We start from the raw sequence: 18,576 nt of genomic DNA on the forward strand, positions 1-18,576 counted from the left end.
GGGATTTTTCTCAAATTTCATATGTAAGTTTCCCTTGGTGCCTAGTTATGCATATTGCATTTTGAGACCGATCTGAAAATAACATGGCCGACAGGCAACCATCTTGGATTTTGACTATTGACGTTTGTTATCGCTATTTCTGAGAAAGTACTGAATGGATCTTTTTGAAATTTCATATGGAGGTCTTTCTCAAATTTCATATGGAGGTTCCCCTTGGTGCCTCGTTATGCTAATTGCATTTTGAGATCAATTGGAAAACAATATGGCTGACAGAGTTATCTCTGTTTCTCAAAGTACCGAATGAATCTTTCTCAAATTTCAAATTCCATAAGTAAGTTCCCCTTGGTCCCTTGTATTGCATTTTTGGACCAGTCTGTCCTGAAAACAACCTGGCAAACAAACAGCCATTATCGTTAAATCTCAAATTTCTTATATAGCTAGGATTCCCTTGTTTGAAAAGTACTGGAGGGATGTCTCAATTTGCACAGATTAGTAAAATGAAGGGAAAAGTAGAGAAAAGATCAATCTGACATGGAACCTATGAAGATCATTCAATGGTGGGCGCCAAGATCCCTCTGGGATCTCTTGTTGTCATAGCTTTCTGTTTGCATTTGTCCTTCAGGCCCATCTAAGGGTAGGCAAGGCTATGGGAGCACTGGGAAGCAAGCAACAAGCTGTGAAGGCTCTTGTCAATGCCTTCTCTTCGCTGACTGCCCAGGAATCGGAATCTGTACGAAGAGAAGTCCTGGTAGAGCTGGCCATTCAGTATGCCAAACTGGATAAATTCAAATGTAGGTTTAAAGCCTAGGTCTATTTATTTTAACATTTACATAGAGGAATTGTTTTACCAAAAAAATGTTGATGTTATTTGCAAATTTTTTCTCCAATTATCAGATGATATAATTTTGATGTTATCCTTAATGATTTTGCAAAATGAAAAACGGAAAATGATGATAAATTATGTAACTTATTTGTGGATAAATGTTGTGTGTATAAAGTTGTCGTATACATGTTCATGTATAAAGAATAATATCTGATGATATATTTCACATTTTCAGTGCTCACATTCAGAATTTGTCACAAACAGCAAATTATGGTGTAGTAACACTCCCTGTAATGATAAGTGTTAACAGACAGGACGTTTAAGTTGATAGATTTAAAATGACTGTCCATTTATTATTAATCCCCTACCAGTTAAACCCGGGGACTATAGGTTTCCTCCTTGTCCGTCTGTCAGTCCACCCACTCAGTTTTCCACATTTTTATCAGCCAATTGCTTCAAGGTATGTTGGTGAAAGTTGGTATGTAACTTCAGTATGAGTAGCTATACAGATCAAGTTGGTATGTAACTTCAGTATGAGTAGCTATACAGATCAAGTTGGAGTTTCAGGGGTTTTGGGTCAAAGTCAAGGTCACTATTACTATTTTTAGGGGGAGCTGGTAGGGTCAAAGTCAAGGTCACTATTACTATTTTAGGGGGAGCTGGTAGGGTCAAAGTCAAGGTCACTATTACTATTTTTAGGGGGAGCTGGTAGGGTCAAATTCAAGGTCACTATTACTATTTTTAGGGGGAGCTGGTAGGGTCAAAGTTAAGGTCACTATTACTATTTTTAGGGGGAGCTGGTAGGGTCAAAGTCAAGGTCACTATTACTATTTTTAGGGGGAGCTGGTAGGGTCAAAGTCAAGGTCACTATTACTATTTTTAGGGGGAGCTGGTAGGGTCAAAGTCAAGGTCACTATTACTCTTTTTTAGGGGGAGCTGGTAGGGTCAAAGTCAAGGTCACTATTACTATTTTTAGGGGGAGCTGGTAGGGTCAAAGTCAAGGTCACTATTACTATTTTTAGGGGGAGCTGGTAGGGTCAAAGTCAAGGTCACTATTACTATTTTTAGGGGGAGCTGGTAGGGTCAAATTCAAGGTCACTATTACTATTTTTAGGGGGAGCTGGTAGGGGACATGTTTTGATTTAGCAATACCAAGCATGCTTGTTTGATAGGGTAGTAAAACGTCACTGTAAATATGTTAGATATAATATATTCATCAATACGGAATATTTCACTTTCTTAGTAGAATGTTTTGTTTGCAGATAATGAAAGGATCCCTGGACTACAGAATGTGCCTGGTGAAGTTTGGGCCAGAGCTTCCTATGACTTGGTTTGTAGAAATCAGAATAATCCTGCCTTAGTCGCCTTCAAACAGCTGAAAATGACCATTGGGACGTTCCCTCCCTTTCACATGAAAGTTGACCTAAGACCTTTCTGTAGCCTTAGTCGCCTAGCAACAGATGAGTGGATGCTGGAACTTGTTGAACTGTTCCTTGCATGTGGCAGTGACCACAACACACTATCAGTCCAAGCTGGTGACCGGTACATCCACGCCGTGGTCAAGATGACACTTGCAGCAGGTATTGTTTTGAACTGTTATTCACCTAATTACAGAGATGTGCATGAAAAGTAACACCACTTTTGGTCAATGCCTGTCAATAACTGATTCTTGTAGATATAGTTTATATTAAATATTTTATGATCAAATACTAGATATATGTATACATGTATATATTATCATGATGTGTGAATGTTTATGTTTGAGTTACCTCCCTTAAATGTTAGTTATACATGTATTTTTTTCATTTCATAGTCAATTTATATATCTAATTTGATATTTATATGATCCACTTGCCACCTTAGGAGAGATTTTATATGGGCTTGGCCTGCTATTTGATCCTTTTGACTAATACCATCAATTGTCAATAAAGATTTGTTGAAATGAAAGTTACACCAAAGATATAGGATGTTTTTGTAACAGTATTTCTCACAGTAGCCTACTCCTAAGTAAGCAATGGACCCAGAAAAAACATTCCTCAAAATTCTACCTAACCTGTAATAAGCACATTAGTGTTTTTGTATACTAAAACTTGTCTAAAATGAATGTCCCATTATCAGTATATTTGGCCAGTTTAGGCCATATAAAATTATTATCCCCTCGCGACGAAAGTCGGGGAGGGGATATAGCGTTCCGTTCGTACGTAAGTACGTATGTTCACTTTTTGTCAGCGCTCTTGCGACTTCATTTTTGAACGGATTCTGACCAAACTTCATATATGGGTCCAGCATGGGAATACCTCGAACGAGTTCGTGTTTCAGGGTGTCAAGGTCAAGGTCACCGTTACTATTTATAGAAAATCTTTGTCAGCACTCTTGCAACTTCATTTTTGAACGGATCCTGACCAAACTTCATATATTGGTCCAGCATGGCAATACCTCGATAGCCCATGCCTGATAATAAGCCCATCCATGTCTATTGCAGTTCAGTGCAAATGACAAGTGATGTTATTTCAATATCCTGCAATAACCCGACCCCCCATTTTGCGTCAGAGTTCATGTTTGCACGCGAGGGGACTTGTATCGTTTGCGATGCCTTGTTTAGTTGGCTCTCAGGCCAATTTTTGAAAAAAAAATATCGGGGAGGGGAGCATTTTATTGGATGAAAAACAGATGCAGGCAAATTTTTCAAAAAATATTCATTCACATCAAAATGAAAATTTTTTTAATCAGTCTTTTGAAGCAACTTCTGTATTTATTAATTTCAACAAGAAACAATTTTTTTACAAAAAACGAAACATGGCATTCTTTCAGTTTGTCGGGAAACGTCCATGCCACAATCGCAATGCATCCATCCTATATTGAAGTGTAAATATAGCTCTGCCATTGTACAAGCTTCTGAAGATCCCCCAAGTGCATTCCATGGCAGTGTTATTGTTATTTCCGAATCTGCATGCCGTGTCTGCATGGATATCACAGCCACAGTGGAGATAGTTAGCCATTTGCATCAAGTAGCTAGGTCTCTTTAGCACTTAATTGTAACTCCTTTTCATTCGAAAGCTTGAAATATTGGTGTGACTAAAGCCCAAACCGGAAATTTGGTTCCAGATTTTTTCCCCAGAGTTAGAGCATTTTTATTTTTAATGTTTCTGCGATAAAATCAGCAATACGGCTACAAATTTTGGATGCAGGCGGGCCTGAGAACCAATTCATTAATTTTTTATGGCCTTACACAGCTATTAGAAATTAAGTTTGTGTAAAATCATCACAGTAGAAGGCAGATTTTGAAGTTGTTTAATCATCCAACTCCATTTCAGCTTCCAAAAACACTTCAAACAGGAAACAACCTAAATATACTACTAGATTTACACCAACTCAAAATCATGACACTGCTAGGGAGCAATGTCTTAAGTAACTTGCATTCTCAGACATGCAGAATGTTTAAAGTGAGGACTAGATTTTTCTCTTTCTTTTGGTACAGGTGTGATTGATCTGCTACCATTTACCCTACACACCATTGTTATACGATCAGAGGAACAAAACCTGCTGGATAGCCATGGCAACACAGCACTTCACATAGCGACGCGGGATTCACGCGCCTCTCCACCCTTACGTTTGAATGTTATCATGGAGCTACTGGACGCTAATATCAGTACACTGCAGAAGAATAGTGACAGCAGACTGGCAGTGGAATACGTGTCTAAGGGGGAGAGCCAGCTACTGGCTGTCATCTTCGAGTACATGAAGGCTGAAGAGGGTATGTTTCCTGAGAGCTCTACTTTTCATTCATCCTATAAGCATGGGAAAGAATAGCAGATCCCCATTTTCTGAAACTTCATTAGTGTTGTTCCATTTAAACAATTAATAGATGATTAGTTGTTTTACCTCTATGACTAATCGACCATGATTTTTTTTTTACCGATCCTGGTTTGACAATAACATAGAAAATTTCAAGATTGACAGCAGACTTTATTAATTATACCCCCGCAATGAAGTTAGGGGGGTATGCTGGAATCAGGTTGTCCGTCCGTCCGTCCGTCCGTCCGTCCGTCCGTCCGTCCGTCCGTCTGAAGACGCATTTTGTCCGGACAACTCCTCCTAAACCGATGGGCCGATTCCAATGAAACTTCACACACATAATAATGATCATATGTAGATGTGCATGCCACTTGCTTTTTCTCAAAATTATGGTTGCTATGGCAACCGGTCACTATAAACAGGTTTTCTGATAAGAACCATAACTTAATAAGTTTGTCCGGACAACTCCTCCTAAACCGATGGGCCGATTCCAATGAAACTTCACACACATATTAATGATCATATGTAGATGTGCATGCTACTTTCTTTTTCTCAAAATTATGGTTGCTATGGCAACTGGTCACTATAAACATGTTTTCTGAGAAGAACCATAACTTTAAGTTTGTCCGGACAACTCCTCCTAAACCGAAGGGCCGATTTCAATGAAACTTCACACACATACTAATGATCATGTGTAGATGTGAATGCCACTTTCTTTTTCTCAAAATTATGGTTGCTATGGCAACTGGTCACTATAAACAGGTTTTCTGATAAAAACCATAACTTTAAGTTTGTCCGGACAACTCCTCCTAAACCGAAGGGCCGATTTCAATGAAACTTCACACACATATTAATGATCATGTGTAGATGTGAATGCCACTTTCTTTTTCTCAAAATTATGGTTGCTATGGCAACTGGTCACTATAAACAGGTTTTCTGATAAAAACCATAACTTTAAGTTTGTCCGGACAACTCCTCCTAAACCGAAGGGCCGATTTCAATGAAACTTCACACACATATTAATGATCATGTGTAGATGTGCATGCCACTTTCTTTTTCTCAAAATTATGGTTGCTATGGCGACTGGTCACTATAAACAGGTTTTCTGATAAAAACCATAACTTTAAGTTTGTCCGGACAACTCCTCCTAAACCGAAGGGCCGATTTCAATGAAACTTCACAAAAATGTAGATGTGCATGCCACTTTCTTTTTCTCAAAATTATGGGTTATCTTAGTTGGCCTCTAATTAACAGTTCCAATTCACCATTGACTCGTGTAGATTGCGGGGGTATTAGTCAGCCATCCTGGTGACAGTTCTAGTTGATAAATGAAAACAGTTTTGTTGGCAAATTGAAATCATAATGTATTAAAACATATCCACAGCATTCCACTTCCCCCCTTTGGTTTATGTTTTTGAAGATATTTCCCTTCATGACTGATCAATAATCAATCATTGAAGTTTGTTCAAATGAATGACCTTGACCTTCATTCAAGGTCACAGGTGTCAAAAAGGCTAAAATCTTCAAACGACTTCTTCTCAATAACCAACAGATCCAGAGACCTAATATTTGGCCTGCAGCATGCTAGGGTGAAGGGCTCGCAAGTTTGTTCAAATGAATGACCTTGACCTTCATTCAAGATCACAGGAGTCAAAAAGGCTAAAATCTTTAAACGACTTCTTCTCAATAACCAAGAGTCCCAGGGAGTTGATATTGGGTCTATAGCATGCTGCGGTAAAGGGCTACCAAATTTGTTCAAATGAATGACCTTGACCTTCATTCAAGGTCACAGGAGTCAAAAAGGCTAAAATCTTTAAACGACTTCTTCTCAATAACCAACAGTCCCAGAGACCTAATATTTAGCCTGTAGCATGCTGGGGTAAAGGGCTACCAAGTTTGTTCAAATGAATGACCTTGACCTTCAATCAAGGTCACAGGAGTCAAAAAGGCTAAAATCTTTAAACGACTTCTTCTCAATAACCAAGAGTCCCAGGGAGTTGATATTGGGTCTGTAAAATGCTGGGGTAAAGGGCTACCAAGTTTGTTCAAATGAATGACCTTGACCTTCATTCAAGGTCACAGGAGTCAAAAAGGCTAAAATCTTGAAACAACTTCTTCTCAATAACCAAGAGTCCCATGGAGTTAATATTGGGTCTGTAGCATGCTGGGGTGAAGGGCTACCAAGTTTGTTCAAATGAATGACCCCGACTCACATTCAAGGTCACGTCGATCAAGTATGCTTAAATCTTTAAATAACTTTTAGTGAAAAGCCAAAGTGCAGAGAGACATTATATTGGTCATGTAGCATGCTTTCAAATAACTGCAGGATCCATGACTTTTAGTGAAAAGCCAAAGTGCAGAGAGACATTATATTGGTCCTGTAGCATGCTTTCAAATAACTGCAGGATCCATATATGAAAAGATCACTGCATTGCAGGTGAGTGATTTGGGCCCATTGGGTCCTTGTTATTAATTAGTCGTGTCATTTTAAATGACCAATGTGACTGAGACTTGACGCATATGGCTGATCCCAGCTGGCCCGACTACGGACTAACTACTCCTAATTATGTCAGACTAATTGCCTTCACACCTGCTGTGTATACATAAACAAGCCTTAGTGTTCTGATTGATAAGGACCGGACATGATTGACAATAGTAGGCACTGCATGGATGACATACAATTTGGTACATTAGTAGTTGGCTTAACATGATTTGGAGGGAAACATTGTCGAAAAACGTGAGATTTTGTCTTGCGTTGCGTCAGAGAGGTCTTCGCGGGAGAAAGCTTTCAATATTGTGAGTCTACCACCGAGGACCCGAGAGGTGGCAACCCTGATGTACCTGAGAGGGAAATTCATGCTAAATGCATGCCATTCAGGCGTGAAGATTTCCCCCATGCATATTATTTGGTGATGTATGAGGTATTTTTGGAACTGGTGCACAAGAAAAATTCAGGCAAATAATCCCCACACATATAAAATGACCACTGAAATGGTAACATTTATAGTACATGATCAGTATTGTGTTAATGGATTGGTGTTATTAGTCCCCCACCGGAATCCGGGGGGGACTATAGGTTTGCGTTGTGTCCGTCCGTCTGTCTGTCCGTCCGTCCCTCCGTCTGTCCGTCCGTCCTTCCGCACACTATTTGTCCGGGCTCTATCTCCCATACTATAAGACACTGGAACTTCATACTTAGTGTGTGGGTTCCCTGTGGGAAGGCGGTGTGTGCCATACAAAAACCAGGTCACTGTGACCTATATTTTGACCTCTGACCTACATTAAAGAAAAAGCTTGTCCGGGCTCTATCTCCTGCACTATAAAGCACTAGAACTTAATACTTAGTAGTATTGTTCTCTGTGGGAAGGCAGTGTGTCGCGTACAAAAACCGGGTCAATGTGACCTATATTTTGCTATTTTTTGACCTCTGACCTACATTAAAGAAAAAGCTTGTCCGGGCTCTATCTCCTACACTATTCAATACATTGAAGAAAATACATGACCTTATTGCATCTCGAGATTCACACTCATTGCTATTGGATCTCGAGATAACAACCCGGTGGGGGACTGTAATTCGTTGAATTATCTTGTTGTTTTAGCTATGAACAGACAGATGAAAATGCAGCATACCGCAATGTCAAATGCTCTGCAGCAGAAAGCACAGCAGGACAAGTTGGAAAAGAAGAGACTAGAAAAACAGAAGCTTGAGCAACAGCAAATAAAAGAAAGGCAGGAAAAGCTTGAACGTCAGGAACGAGAGAGACAGCAAAGACAACAGGTACAGTATCCTACACAGGTAACAAGGAAGGAGAGAGACAGCAAAGACAACAGGTACGGTATCCTACACAGGTAACAAGGAAGGAGAGAGACAGCAAAGACAACAGGTACAGTATCCTACACAGGTACAGGAGAGAGACAGCAAAGACAACAGGTACGGTATCCTACACAGGTAACAAGGAAGGAGAGGGACAGCAAAGACAACAGGTACGGTATCCTACACAGGTACAGGAGAGAGACAGCAAGGACAACAGGTACAGTATCCTACACAGGTAACAAGGAAGGAGAGAGACAGCAAAGACAACAGGTACGGTATCCTACACAGTTAACAAGGAAGGAGAGAGACAGCAAAGACAACAGGTACAGTATCCTACACAGGTAACAAGGAAGGAGAGACAGCAAGAACAACAGGTACAGTATCCTACACAGGTAACAAGGAAGGAGAGAGACAGCAAAGACAACAGGTACGGTATCCTACACAGGTAACAAGGAAGGAGAGAGACAGCAAAGACAACAGGTACAGTATCCTACACAGGTAACAAGGAAGGAGAGAGACAGCAAAGACAACAGGTATGGTATCCTACACAGGTAACAAGGAAGGAGAGAGACAGCAAAGACAACAGGTACAGTATCCTACACAGGTAACAAGGAAGGAGAGAGACAGCAAAGACAACAGGTACGGTATCCTACACAGTTAACAAGGAAGGAGAGAGACAGCAAAGACAACAGGTACGGTATCCTACACAGGTAACAAGGAAGGAGAGAGACAGCAAGGACAACAGGTACAGTATCCTACACAGGTAACAAGGAAGGAGAGACAGCAAGAACAACAGGTATGGTATCCTACACAGGTAACAAGGAAGGAGAGAGACAGCAAAGACAACAGGTACAGTATCCTACACAGGTAACAAGGAAGGAGAGAGACAGCAAAGACAACAGGTACGGTATCCTACACAGGTAACAAGGAAGGAGAGAGACAGCAAAGACAACAGGTACGGTATCCTACACAGGTAACAAGGAAGGAGAGAGACAGCAAAGACAACAGGTATGGTATCCTACACAGGTAACAAGGAAGGAGAGAGACAGCAAAGACAACAGGTACGGTATCCTACACAGTTAACAAGGAAGGAGAGAGACAGCAAAGACAACAGGTACAGTATCCTACACAGGTAACAAGGAAGGAGAGAGACAGCAAAGACAACAGGTACAGTATCCTACACAGGTAACAAGGAAGGAGAGAGACAGCAAGAACAACAGGTATGGTATCCTACACAGGTAACAAGGCAGGAGAGAGACAGCAAAGACAACAGGTACAGTATCCTACACAGGTAACAAGGAAGGAGAGAGACAGCAAAGACAACAGGTACGATATCCTACACAGGTAACAAGGAGGGAGAGAGACAGCAAAGACAACAGGTACGATATCCTACACAGGTAACAAGGAGGGAGAGAGACAGCAAAGACAACAGGTACGATATCCTACACAGGTAACCAGGAAGGAGAGACAGCAAGAACAACAGGTACAGTATCCTACACAGGTAACAAGGAAGGAGAGAGACAGCAAAGACAACAGGTACGATATCCTACACAGGTAACAAGGAAGGAGAGAGACAGCAAAGACAACAGGTACAGTATCCTACACAGGTAACAAGGAGGGAGAGAGACAGCAAAGACAACAGGTACGATATCCTACACAGGTAACCAGGAAGGAGAGACAGCAAGAACAACAGGTACAGTATCCTACACAGGTAACAAGGAAGGAGAGAGACAGCAAAGACAACAGGTACGATATCCTACACAGGTAACAAGGAGGGAGAGAGACAGCAAAGACAACAGGTACAGTATCCTACACAGGTAACAAGGAAGGAGAGAGACAGCAAAGACAACAGGTACAGTATCCTACACAGGTAACAAGGAAGGAGAGACAGCAAGAACAACAGGTACAGTATCCTACACAGGTAACAAGGAAGGAGAGAGACAGCAAAGACAACAGGTACGGTATCCTACACAGGTACAGGAGAGAGACAGCAAAGACAACAGGTACGGTATCCTACACAGGTAACAAGGAAGGAGAGAGACAGCAAGAACAACAGGTACAGTATCCTACACAGTTAACAAGGAAGGAGAGAGACAGCAAGAACAACAGGTACGGTATCCTACACAGGTAACCAGGAAGGAGAGAGACAGCAAAGACAACAGGTACAGTATCCTACACAGGTAACCAGGAAGGAGAGACAGCAAGAACAACAGGTACAGTATCCTACACAGGTAACAAGGAAGGAGAGACAGCAAAGACAACAGGTACGGTATCCTACACAGGTAACAAGGAGGGAGAGAGACAGCAAGAACAACAGGTACAGTATCCTACACAGTTAACAAGGAAGGAGAGAGACAGCAAGAACAACAGGTACAGTATCCTACACAGGTAACAAGGAAGGAGAGAGACAGCAAGGACAACAGGTACGATATCCTACACAGGTAACAAGGAAGGAGAGAGACAGCAAAGACAACAGGTACAGTATCCTACACAGGTAACAAGGAAGGAGAGACAGCAAAGACAACAGGTACAGTATCCTACACAGGTAACAAGGAAGGAGAGAGACAGCAAAGACAACAGGTACGGTATCCTACACAGGTAACAAGGAAGGAGAGAGACAGCAAAGACAACAGGTACGGTATCCTACACAGGTAACAAGGAAGGAGAGAGACAGCAAAGACAACAGGTACGGTATCCTACACAGGTAACAAGGAGGAGAGAGACAGCAAAGACAACAGGTACGGTATCCTACACAGGTACAGGAGAGAGACAGCAAAGACAACAGGTACGGTATCCTACACAGTTAACAAGGAAGGAGAGAGACAGCAAGAACAACAGGTACGGTATCCTACACAGGTAACAAGGAAGGAGAGAGACAGCAAAGACAACAGGTACGGTATCCTACACAGGTAACAAGGAAGGAGAGAGACAGCAAAGACAACAGGTATGGTATCCTACACAGGTACAGGAGAGAGACAGCAAAGACAACAGGTATGGTATCCTACACAGGTAACAAGGAAGGAGAGAGACAGCAAAGACAACAGGTACAGTATCCTACACAGGTAACCAGGAAGGAGAGACAGCAAGAACAACAGGTACAGTATCCTACACAGGTAACAAGGAAGGAGAGACAGCAAAGACAACAGGTACGGTATCCTACACAGTTAACAAGGAAGGAGAGAGACAGCAAGAACAACAGGTACGGTATCCTACACAGTTAACAAGGAAGGAGAGAGACAGCAAAGACAACAGGTACGGTATCCTACACAGGTAACAAGGAAGGAGAGAGACAGCAAAGACAACAGGTATGGTATCCTACACAGGTACAGGAGAGAGACAGCAAAGACAACAGGTATGGTATCCTACACAGGTAACAAGGAAGGAGAGAGACAGCAAAGACAACAGGTACAGTATCCTACACAGGTAACCAGGAAGGAGAGACAGCAAGAACAACAGGTACAGTATCCTACACAGGTAACAAGGAAGGAGAGACAGCAAAGACAACAGGTACGGTATCCTACACAGGTAACAAGGAAGGAGAGAGACAGCAAAGACAACAGGTACGGTATCCTACACAGGTAACAAGGAAGGAGAGAGACAGCAAGGACAACAGGTACAGTATCCTACACAGGTACAGGAGAGAGACAGCAAAGACAACAGGTACGGTATCCTACACAGGTAACAAGGAAGGAGAGAGACAGCAAAGACAACAGGTACAGTATCCTACACAGGTAACAAGGAGGGAGAGAGACAGCAAAGACAACAGGTACGGTATCCTACACAGGTAACAAGGAAGGAGAGAGACAGCAAAGACAACAGGTACGGTATCCTACACAGGTAACAAGGAAGGAGAGAGACAGCAAAGACAACAGGTACAGTATCCTACACAGGTAACCAGGAAGGAGAGAGACAGCAAAGACAACAGGTACAGTATCCTACACAGGTAACAAGGAAGGAGAGAGACAGCAAAGACAACAGGTACAGTATCCTACACAGGTAACAAGGAAGGAGAGAGACAGCAAAGACAACAGGTACAGTATCCTACACAGGTAACCAGGAAGGAGAGAGACAGCAAAGACAACAGGTACGGTATCCTACACAGGTAACCAGGAAGGAGAGAGACAGCAAAGACAACAGGTACAGTATCCTACACAGGTAACAAGGAAGGAGAGAGACAGCAAAGACAACAGGTACGGTATCCTACACAGGTAACAAGGAAGGAGAGAGACAGCAAAGACAACAGGTACGGTATCCTACACAGGTAACAAGGAAGGAGAGAGACAGCAAAGACAACAGGTACAGTATCCTACACAGGTACAGGAGAGAGACAGCAAAGACAACAGGTACGGTATCCTACACAGGTAACAAGGAAGGAGAGAGACAGCAAAGACAACAGGTACGGTATCCTACACAGTTAACAAGGAAGGAGAGAGACAGCAAAGACAACAGGTACGGTATCCTACACAGTTAACAAGGAAGGAGAGAGACAGCAAAGACAACAGGTACAGTATCCTACACAGGTAACAAGGAAGGAGAGAGACAGCAAAGACAACAGGTATGGTATCCTACACAGGTAACAAGGAAGGAGAGAGACAGCAAAGACAACAGGTACAGTATCCTACACAGGTAACAAGGAGGAGAAGTTAGTAAGGTTGTGGAATTTGATGACTCTAAAACATATACTCCTATACCCCTGTCATCGTCCTTTAACAGCTAGGTAAAACTTTATATAAAACAGCATTGTGTTGGTCAAAATAAGGAAACAGCTCAGGTATTTGACATATGTGTCCTTGTGACATAACCTTTCCAGTGATACCACATAAATTGACCTTGAAATTTGACCTACTTTAAGAAAAATTAATCCCAATTAGTGTATCATACATATTGGTAAACCTGCTATAAACCTGGGGCCGCAGTGGCCGAATGGTTAAGGTGTCCCGACACTTTATCACTAGCCCTCCACCTCTGGGTTGCAAGTTTGAAACCTACGTGGGGCAGTTGCCAGGTACTGACTGTAGGCCGGTGGTTTTTCTCCGGGTACTCCGGCTTTCCTCCACCGCGGGCTGTTAATAGGACATTAAACAAAAACAAACCAAACCAAATGCTATAAACCTACTACAATTCATGTAGAGATGTGGAAGTCATTAGTATAGAAGATCTCAAACATGCCCATGGCCATTTGTTTGTGTATGGACAGTATGACCTAGCTGCCTTGATCTTTAGACATATTTCACCATATGTTTTTCTTATCTATTCTTTCAGCAGAAACAGGCAAAGCCCCAAGTCAGTCGTCCTGAGCCGGTCCAGTTTGACCACTGTGAAACTTGTGACCAGTACATGAACGAGGGTAAAGAACATCTTAGGCTTAAACGTACTGGAAAGGCGTACATACAGCTGTCCAAAGTCATACGAAAGAAACACAAAGGTAGCAACAACAACCAACATCAGAGACTTGTCAACGAGGCTTTGGCACTGGTCACAAGGAGTCTCAGTACCACCTTTAACCCTGGTGAGTTTGACCTGAATACTGGTCAGAATACCATATATGACCTAATAATTACCGGCGCCCTTATTAGGTCATGTACGGTAGTATATGGTTTGACCAAAACACTGATTCCAAACATGTCTCCTTAGTGGAGGTACGTTTCACCAAAACTTTGCATGGCTGCAAACACAGTACGGCCTGGAATTGTTCCTATTAATCAATTTAATCGATGATTAGTCTGTTTACCTCCGATTATGACTAATCAGTCATTATTGATCATGGTTTGACTATAAAATGCTAATGTTCAAGATTTACAGTCGACTTCAATAATAAAAAAATGAACAATATCACTGGTAAATTGACATAATAATGCATTAAAACAACATTTTAAAACTTAGATAGATGTTTTTAAACATATCCACAACATTTTCCCCTATTTTGTTTAATGATTTTGCTGTTATATCCCTTTCTGTTCATACTCGGTCAATAATCGATCATCGATCGTTTAAGAAATGGTGATGATCGATCATGAAATTTACATTGATTTCCAGCACTAGTATGACATTACCCCTTTAATGGGGGTGAGGGATTAGGGGATTAGGAAAGACTATAGTTTTGTGCTTCTGTCCGTCCGCACATTATCATGAGTGGGCTCTAATTTGGGCAAGGTTCACTTTGTTGAGGTGGTGTGTCAAGTGTAAAATTTAGGTGACTCTGACATAGATTTTGACCTCTGACCTACATAAGCAATTTGTCCAGACTCAGTCTCCTTCACTACTTTACACGTCTAGAACTTCATGCTTGTTGCTTGTGTTCACTGACATGAGGTGTATGTTATTTGTCAAAAGTAAATAACTCTGACCTATATTTTGACCTCTGACCAACATAAAAAAAGTTTGTAAGGGTTGTATCTCATGGAACAAGCTTGCTTATTACAAGTCATCTCTGCACATCAGGCTGGGGATTATGATTTGCCAAATTGTCTTGTTTTGGTAAGTTAAAATCGAACTGGTTGCAAAAAGTTTGACCCTTATCTATAAATCTGGGCAAAATATGTGTGACCTTTAACCCAGAAAATGAATTTATTACTGGTAATTGTGAACAATCTCAGCAGGACAATAGTTAGATAATTATGTCCCCCAAACCAAGAGGGGACATATTGTTTTCGCTTCGTTTCTTATTATTATCATTATTCTTGTTTCTTCTCATTTCTTCTGCCACTTTTCTCAGAAACAACTGGGAGGAACTTCACAGACATACTCATTAGGGGCGGGGTGTGTGCACTCATTGTTTTAATACATAGGGGGTTTTAGGGATGCTGAATAACGTGTAAGATTTTCGGAACATTTTGGTGCCATGGTAACAAAATGGAGGCCTCTGATGGGTCGAAATTAAGAAATTGTCAGATTAAAGTGAAAATTGGTATAGATAGGTTATGAGGGATACCAAACACATTGGTATGATTGTGGGGGTGTTTGGGGGACATCTGTAATGGTCCCCATTACAATCAGTTCTTGGTAAGTATAAGATTAAGAACATTTAGAGGGTAAAATAGGTAAATTTCCAACACAAGGTGTTGAATTTCAGTTTGGAACGTGTTTCCCAATAAATACCACGGTATCTGTAAGAAACATTTTAAAACTGTCTATTGTTTTGATTTCTGCAGAGATACCAGAAAATTTGGCAAGAATTCCTGTGGATTTTTATCAGAAGATCATTGATGGATTGGCAAAGGAAGAGAAATGGCGACAAGTTGACATCATGGTTCGAGAGAATCGGAAATATCATGGGGATTTATCTCTGCGAGATTTTGCTAAAAATATCAACATTTCGCGCGTGATCCGTCATCCATCCTTTCTCAAGCAAGATGACCTTCTTGCTCAGCTCATTGACAACATGTTGGACAGTGGGGCAATCATGGAACACGGTAAGTAAAGGATATTGAATGGCTTCCCATGGATTGTCATACATTTCACGAGTATGGTAGAATATTGAAACAAATGCAAAATGCAAGCATATTCTGTCATAATAATGACCCCACCATAAAGGTGGGGGGGGGGGGGGGGGGGGGGGGGGGGAGGCATCATATGTTGTTACCCATGTCTGTCCCGTCACACAGCATCCTGTCATGTCTCGTCCCGATGCAATGAAACTAGCTAATCTCAGGAACCGCAGATGCATGCCATCCTCACCAAACTGTGCACACATAATAAGTATGATGCCTTGAAACTTTATTTCATGAATCAAGCATCCAAGATGGCCACCACAGCCTCTAACTGGCTGAAAGCATATGATTGATCTCAATGCATATTTAGTGATTTTGTAGAAGACAATTGTCTACAGTACATATTGAATAGTTTGGACAAGTCCATCCAATCGGAACTATTGGTCCAATTTTCGGATTTCATTAATTGTCAACCTGACTGGTGGACATCTTTGATGGGTATAGTTGAAGTTTACTATCGCTGTTTCTTCAAAAGTACTTGAAGGATTTTCTCAAACTTTACTTATGCAGGTCCCCCTTGTCCATAGTTGTGCCCATTTGATTTTGAGCCTGATCCAGAAAACAAAATGGCCGCAGTTGATGCTGGGTATTGCTATTTCTAATTCACAGAATGTTCTTCTTCAATCTCTCTTAGATTTGATTTATATGTTCCCTTTGTCCGTATGTTTACAGATTTCATTTGTAGGTTCCCTTTGTCCGTATGTTCACAGATTTCATTTGTAGGTTCCCTTTGTCCGTATGTTCACAGATTTCATTTGTAGGTTCCCTTTGTCCGTAGTTGTGAACATTTGATTTTGAGTCTGTTTGATGTCTGGTATTACTCTAATTTACAGAAAGTTCTTTATAGATCTCTCTTAGGTTTCATTTGTAGGTTCCCCCTCTCATCAAGTAGAAAAAGAGAAAAGATTAGTCTTGCATAGAATCAAATTGAATAAAGATCATTTAATGGTGGGCACCAAGAATCCTCCTGAATGTCTTGTCATGATGTCTGTGGAGATTATTAGTCAGGTGAATCTGTGGGGACTAATTACTAAGGTTTCTTCCCCCATTCGTCTGTCTGTCCATCTGTCAGTCCGTCCACTTAGTTTTCCGCACTTTTCTCAGTCATGCTTCAAAGTATGTTGATGAAAGTTGGTATGTAACTTACGTATGAATAGATCAAGGTGCAGGGTTTTTGGGTCAAGATCAAGGTCTCTTACTATTTTTAGTTAGGGCAGGTAGGGGACGTGTATTTCTTCAGCAATACCCAGCATGCTTGTTTCACAATAATAGAACTTGGAATATTTGATTGTATTCAAATTAAAAAAATCATGATCAATTAAGATATCCTCAATCCAGAGAATTAAACATTTTGCATTACAGAGGGGAAGATGTGTATTCTTGCTGCGATCCAAGAGGAACATTTCAAACTGCTATGTACACTGTTTGATAGGGGAGCTAAGCCAGTGTATTTGTCCCTACAGCCAGGAGATACACCGATTCACGCCGCCTTGTCAGTCGCCCTGGAAAGAGACAAAGGTAGAAATAGAAGAGTTAATCAGTTTTTAGCCTAATGTCATTACTTGGTGGGTCATTGGCCATGGGCCATACATCGTTAATGTCCATTTACACTGCCATGTCAAAAGCTTTCAAAAGAGACAAAGATTTTATGCCTTGGGTAGTATAAATATGTTTTGGACATTTAGCTCAGTTGGCCCAATTTATCAATTTGTGGGCTGTTGTTACTGTCCCATTCAAAACTGACATATGTCATTTATGTTTTTGGACATTTAGCTCAGTTTTTCAGAAATTATTAAACTTAAGCAGCTAAATTTCATGCGTAGCTGGATAATTGTATACAATTAGAATTATAATAAAAAGGCATCAATATCTAGAATGCTTGGATATAATTTTCAGAACTCTACAGAACCATTTATATAAAAGACATTTCTTTAATTCGAATATATAACAGAAAAAGAGCTCCTATCAGAAAGAGCTGATGGAAAATAGACTAATTCCTGTTTCACCGTGCGTTAAAGTCTGACAAGAGCACACACAAAAAAGTTTGTTAAAAAAAAACAAAAAAAAACACTGTTCTTCCTTCATTTCACCGTTTTGAATGCTTTTGTTTAAAATTTATTTGTAGGCAATTTTGCTATCTTTAATGTTCTTCTGGATAAATTCAAAAGTGACCCAGAGAAGTTTGCCAACTTGGACCCTAATCAACAGGACGCTAATGGCGATGGACTCTTTCACCTCGTAGCCAAGATGAAATACAACAGCACAACTCAGAAAGCCACTGAGCTACTGTGTGAAAAGAAAATTTCTGCACTTGTGTACAACAATGAAGGAAAGCTGCCCAAAGATTATCTAATCAACAAAAAGAATGATCGAAGGTAATCAGAGTTTGAGACTACACTAACTGTGATTGAGAATTTAAGAATGGTTGAAGTGGGAGGAAATTCAAGAATGACTTGAGGATATGGACTTCAAAGAAATGATGGAAAGTGAATGGTTGGTGATTATGGAGTTTTGAGAATGGTCTATGATTATGGAGTTTTGAGAATGGTTGGTGATGGAGTTTTGAGAATGGTCTATGATGATGAAGTTTTGAGAATGGTTGATGATGGAGTTTTGAGAATGGTCTATGATTATGGAGTTTTGAGAATGGTTGG

At 40.9% G+C, this 18,576-nt stretch overlaps 1 protein-coding gene across 1 annotated transcript in view; it reads left to right on the top strand.

The window, feature by feature from the left end:
• Nucleotides 1-18,576, top strand: part of LOC117316118 (TPR and ankyrin repeat-containing protein 1-like) — a 121,780-nt gene that overhangs the window by 47,862 nt on the left and 55,342 nt on the right. Inside the window, exons 15-22 of the mRNA XM_033870617.1 lie at nucleotides 623-791; nucleotides 2,086-2,403; nucleotides 4,302-4,577; nucleotides 8,218-8,396; nucleotides 13,695-13,941; nucleotides 15,584-15,844; nucleotides 17,285-17,440; nucleotides 18,048-18,297. Coding sequence (XP_033726508.1) covers nucleotides 623-791; nucleotides 2,086-2,403; nucleotides 4,302-4,577; nucleotides 8,218-8,396; nucleotides 13,695-13,941; nucleotides 15,584-15,844; nucleotides 17,285-17,440; nucleotides 18,048-18,297 — 1,856 coding nt within the window. The remainder of the gene's footprint in view (nucleotides 1-622; nucleotides 792-2,085; nucleotides 2,404-4,301; nucleotides 4,578-8,217; nucleotides 8,397-13,694; nucleotides 13,942-15,583; nucleotides 15,845-17,284; nucleotides 17,441-18,047; nucleotides 18,298-18,576) is intronic.

This window comes from Pecten maximus, chromosome 18 (assembly GCF_902652985.1).
Source record: "Pecten maximus chromosome 18, xPecMax1.1, whole genome shotgun sequence".
Classification (NCBI taxonomy): Eukaryota; Metazoa; Mollusca; class Bivalvia; order Pectinida; family Pectinidae; genus Pecten; species Pecten maximus.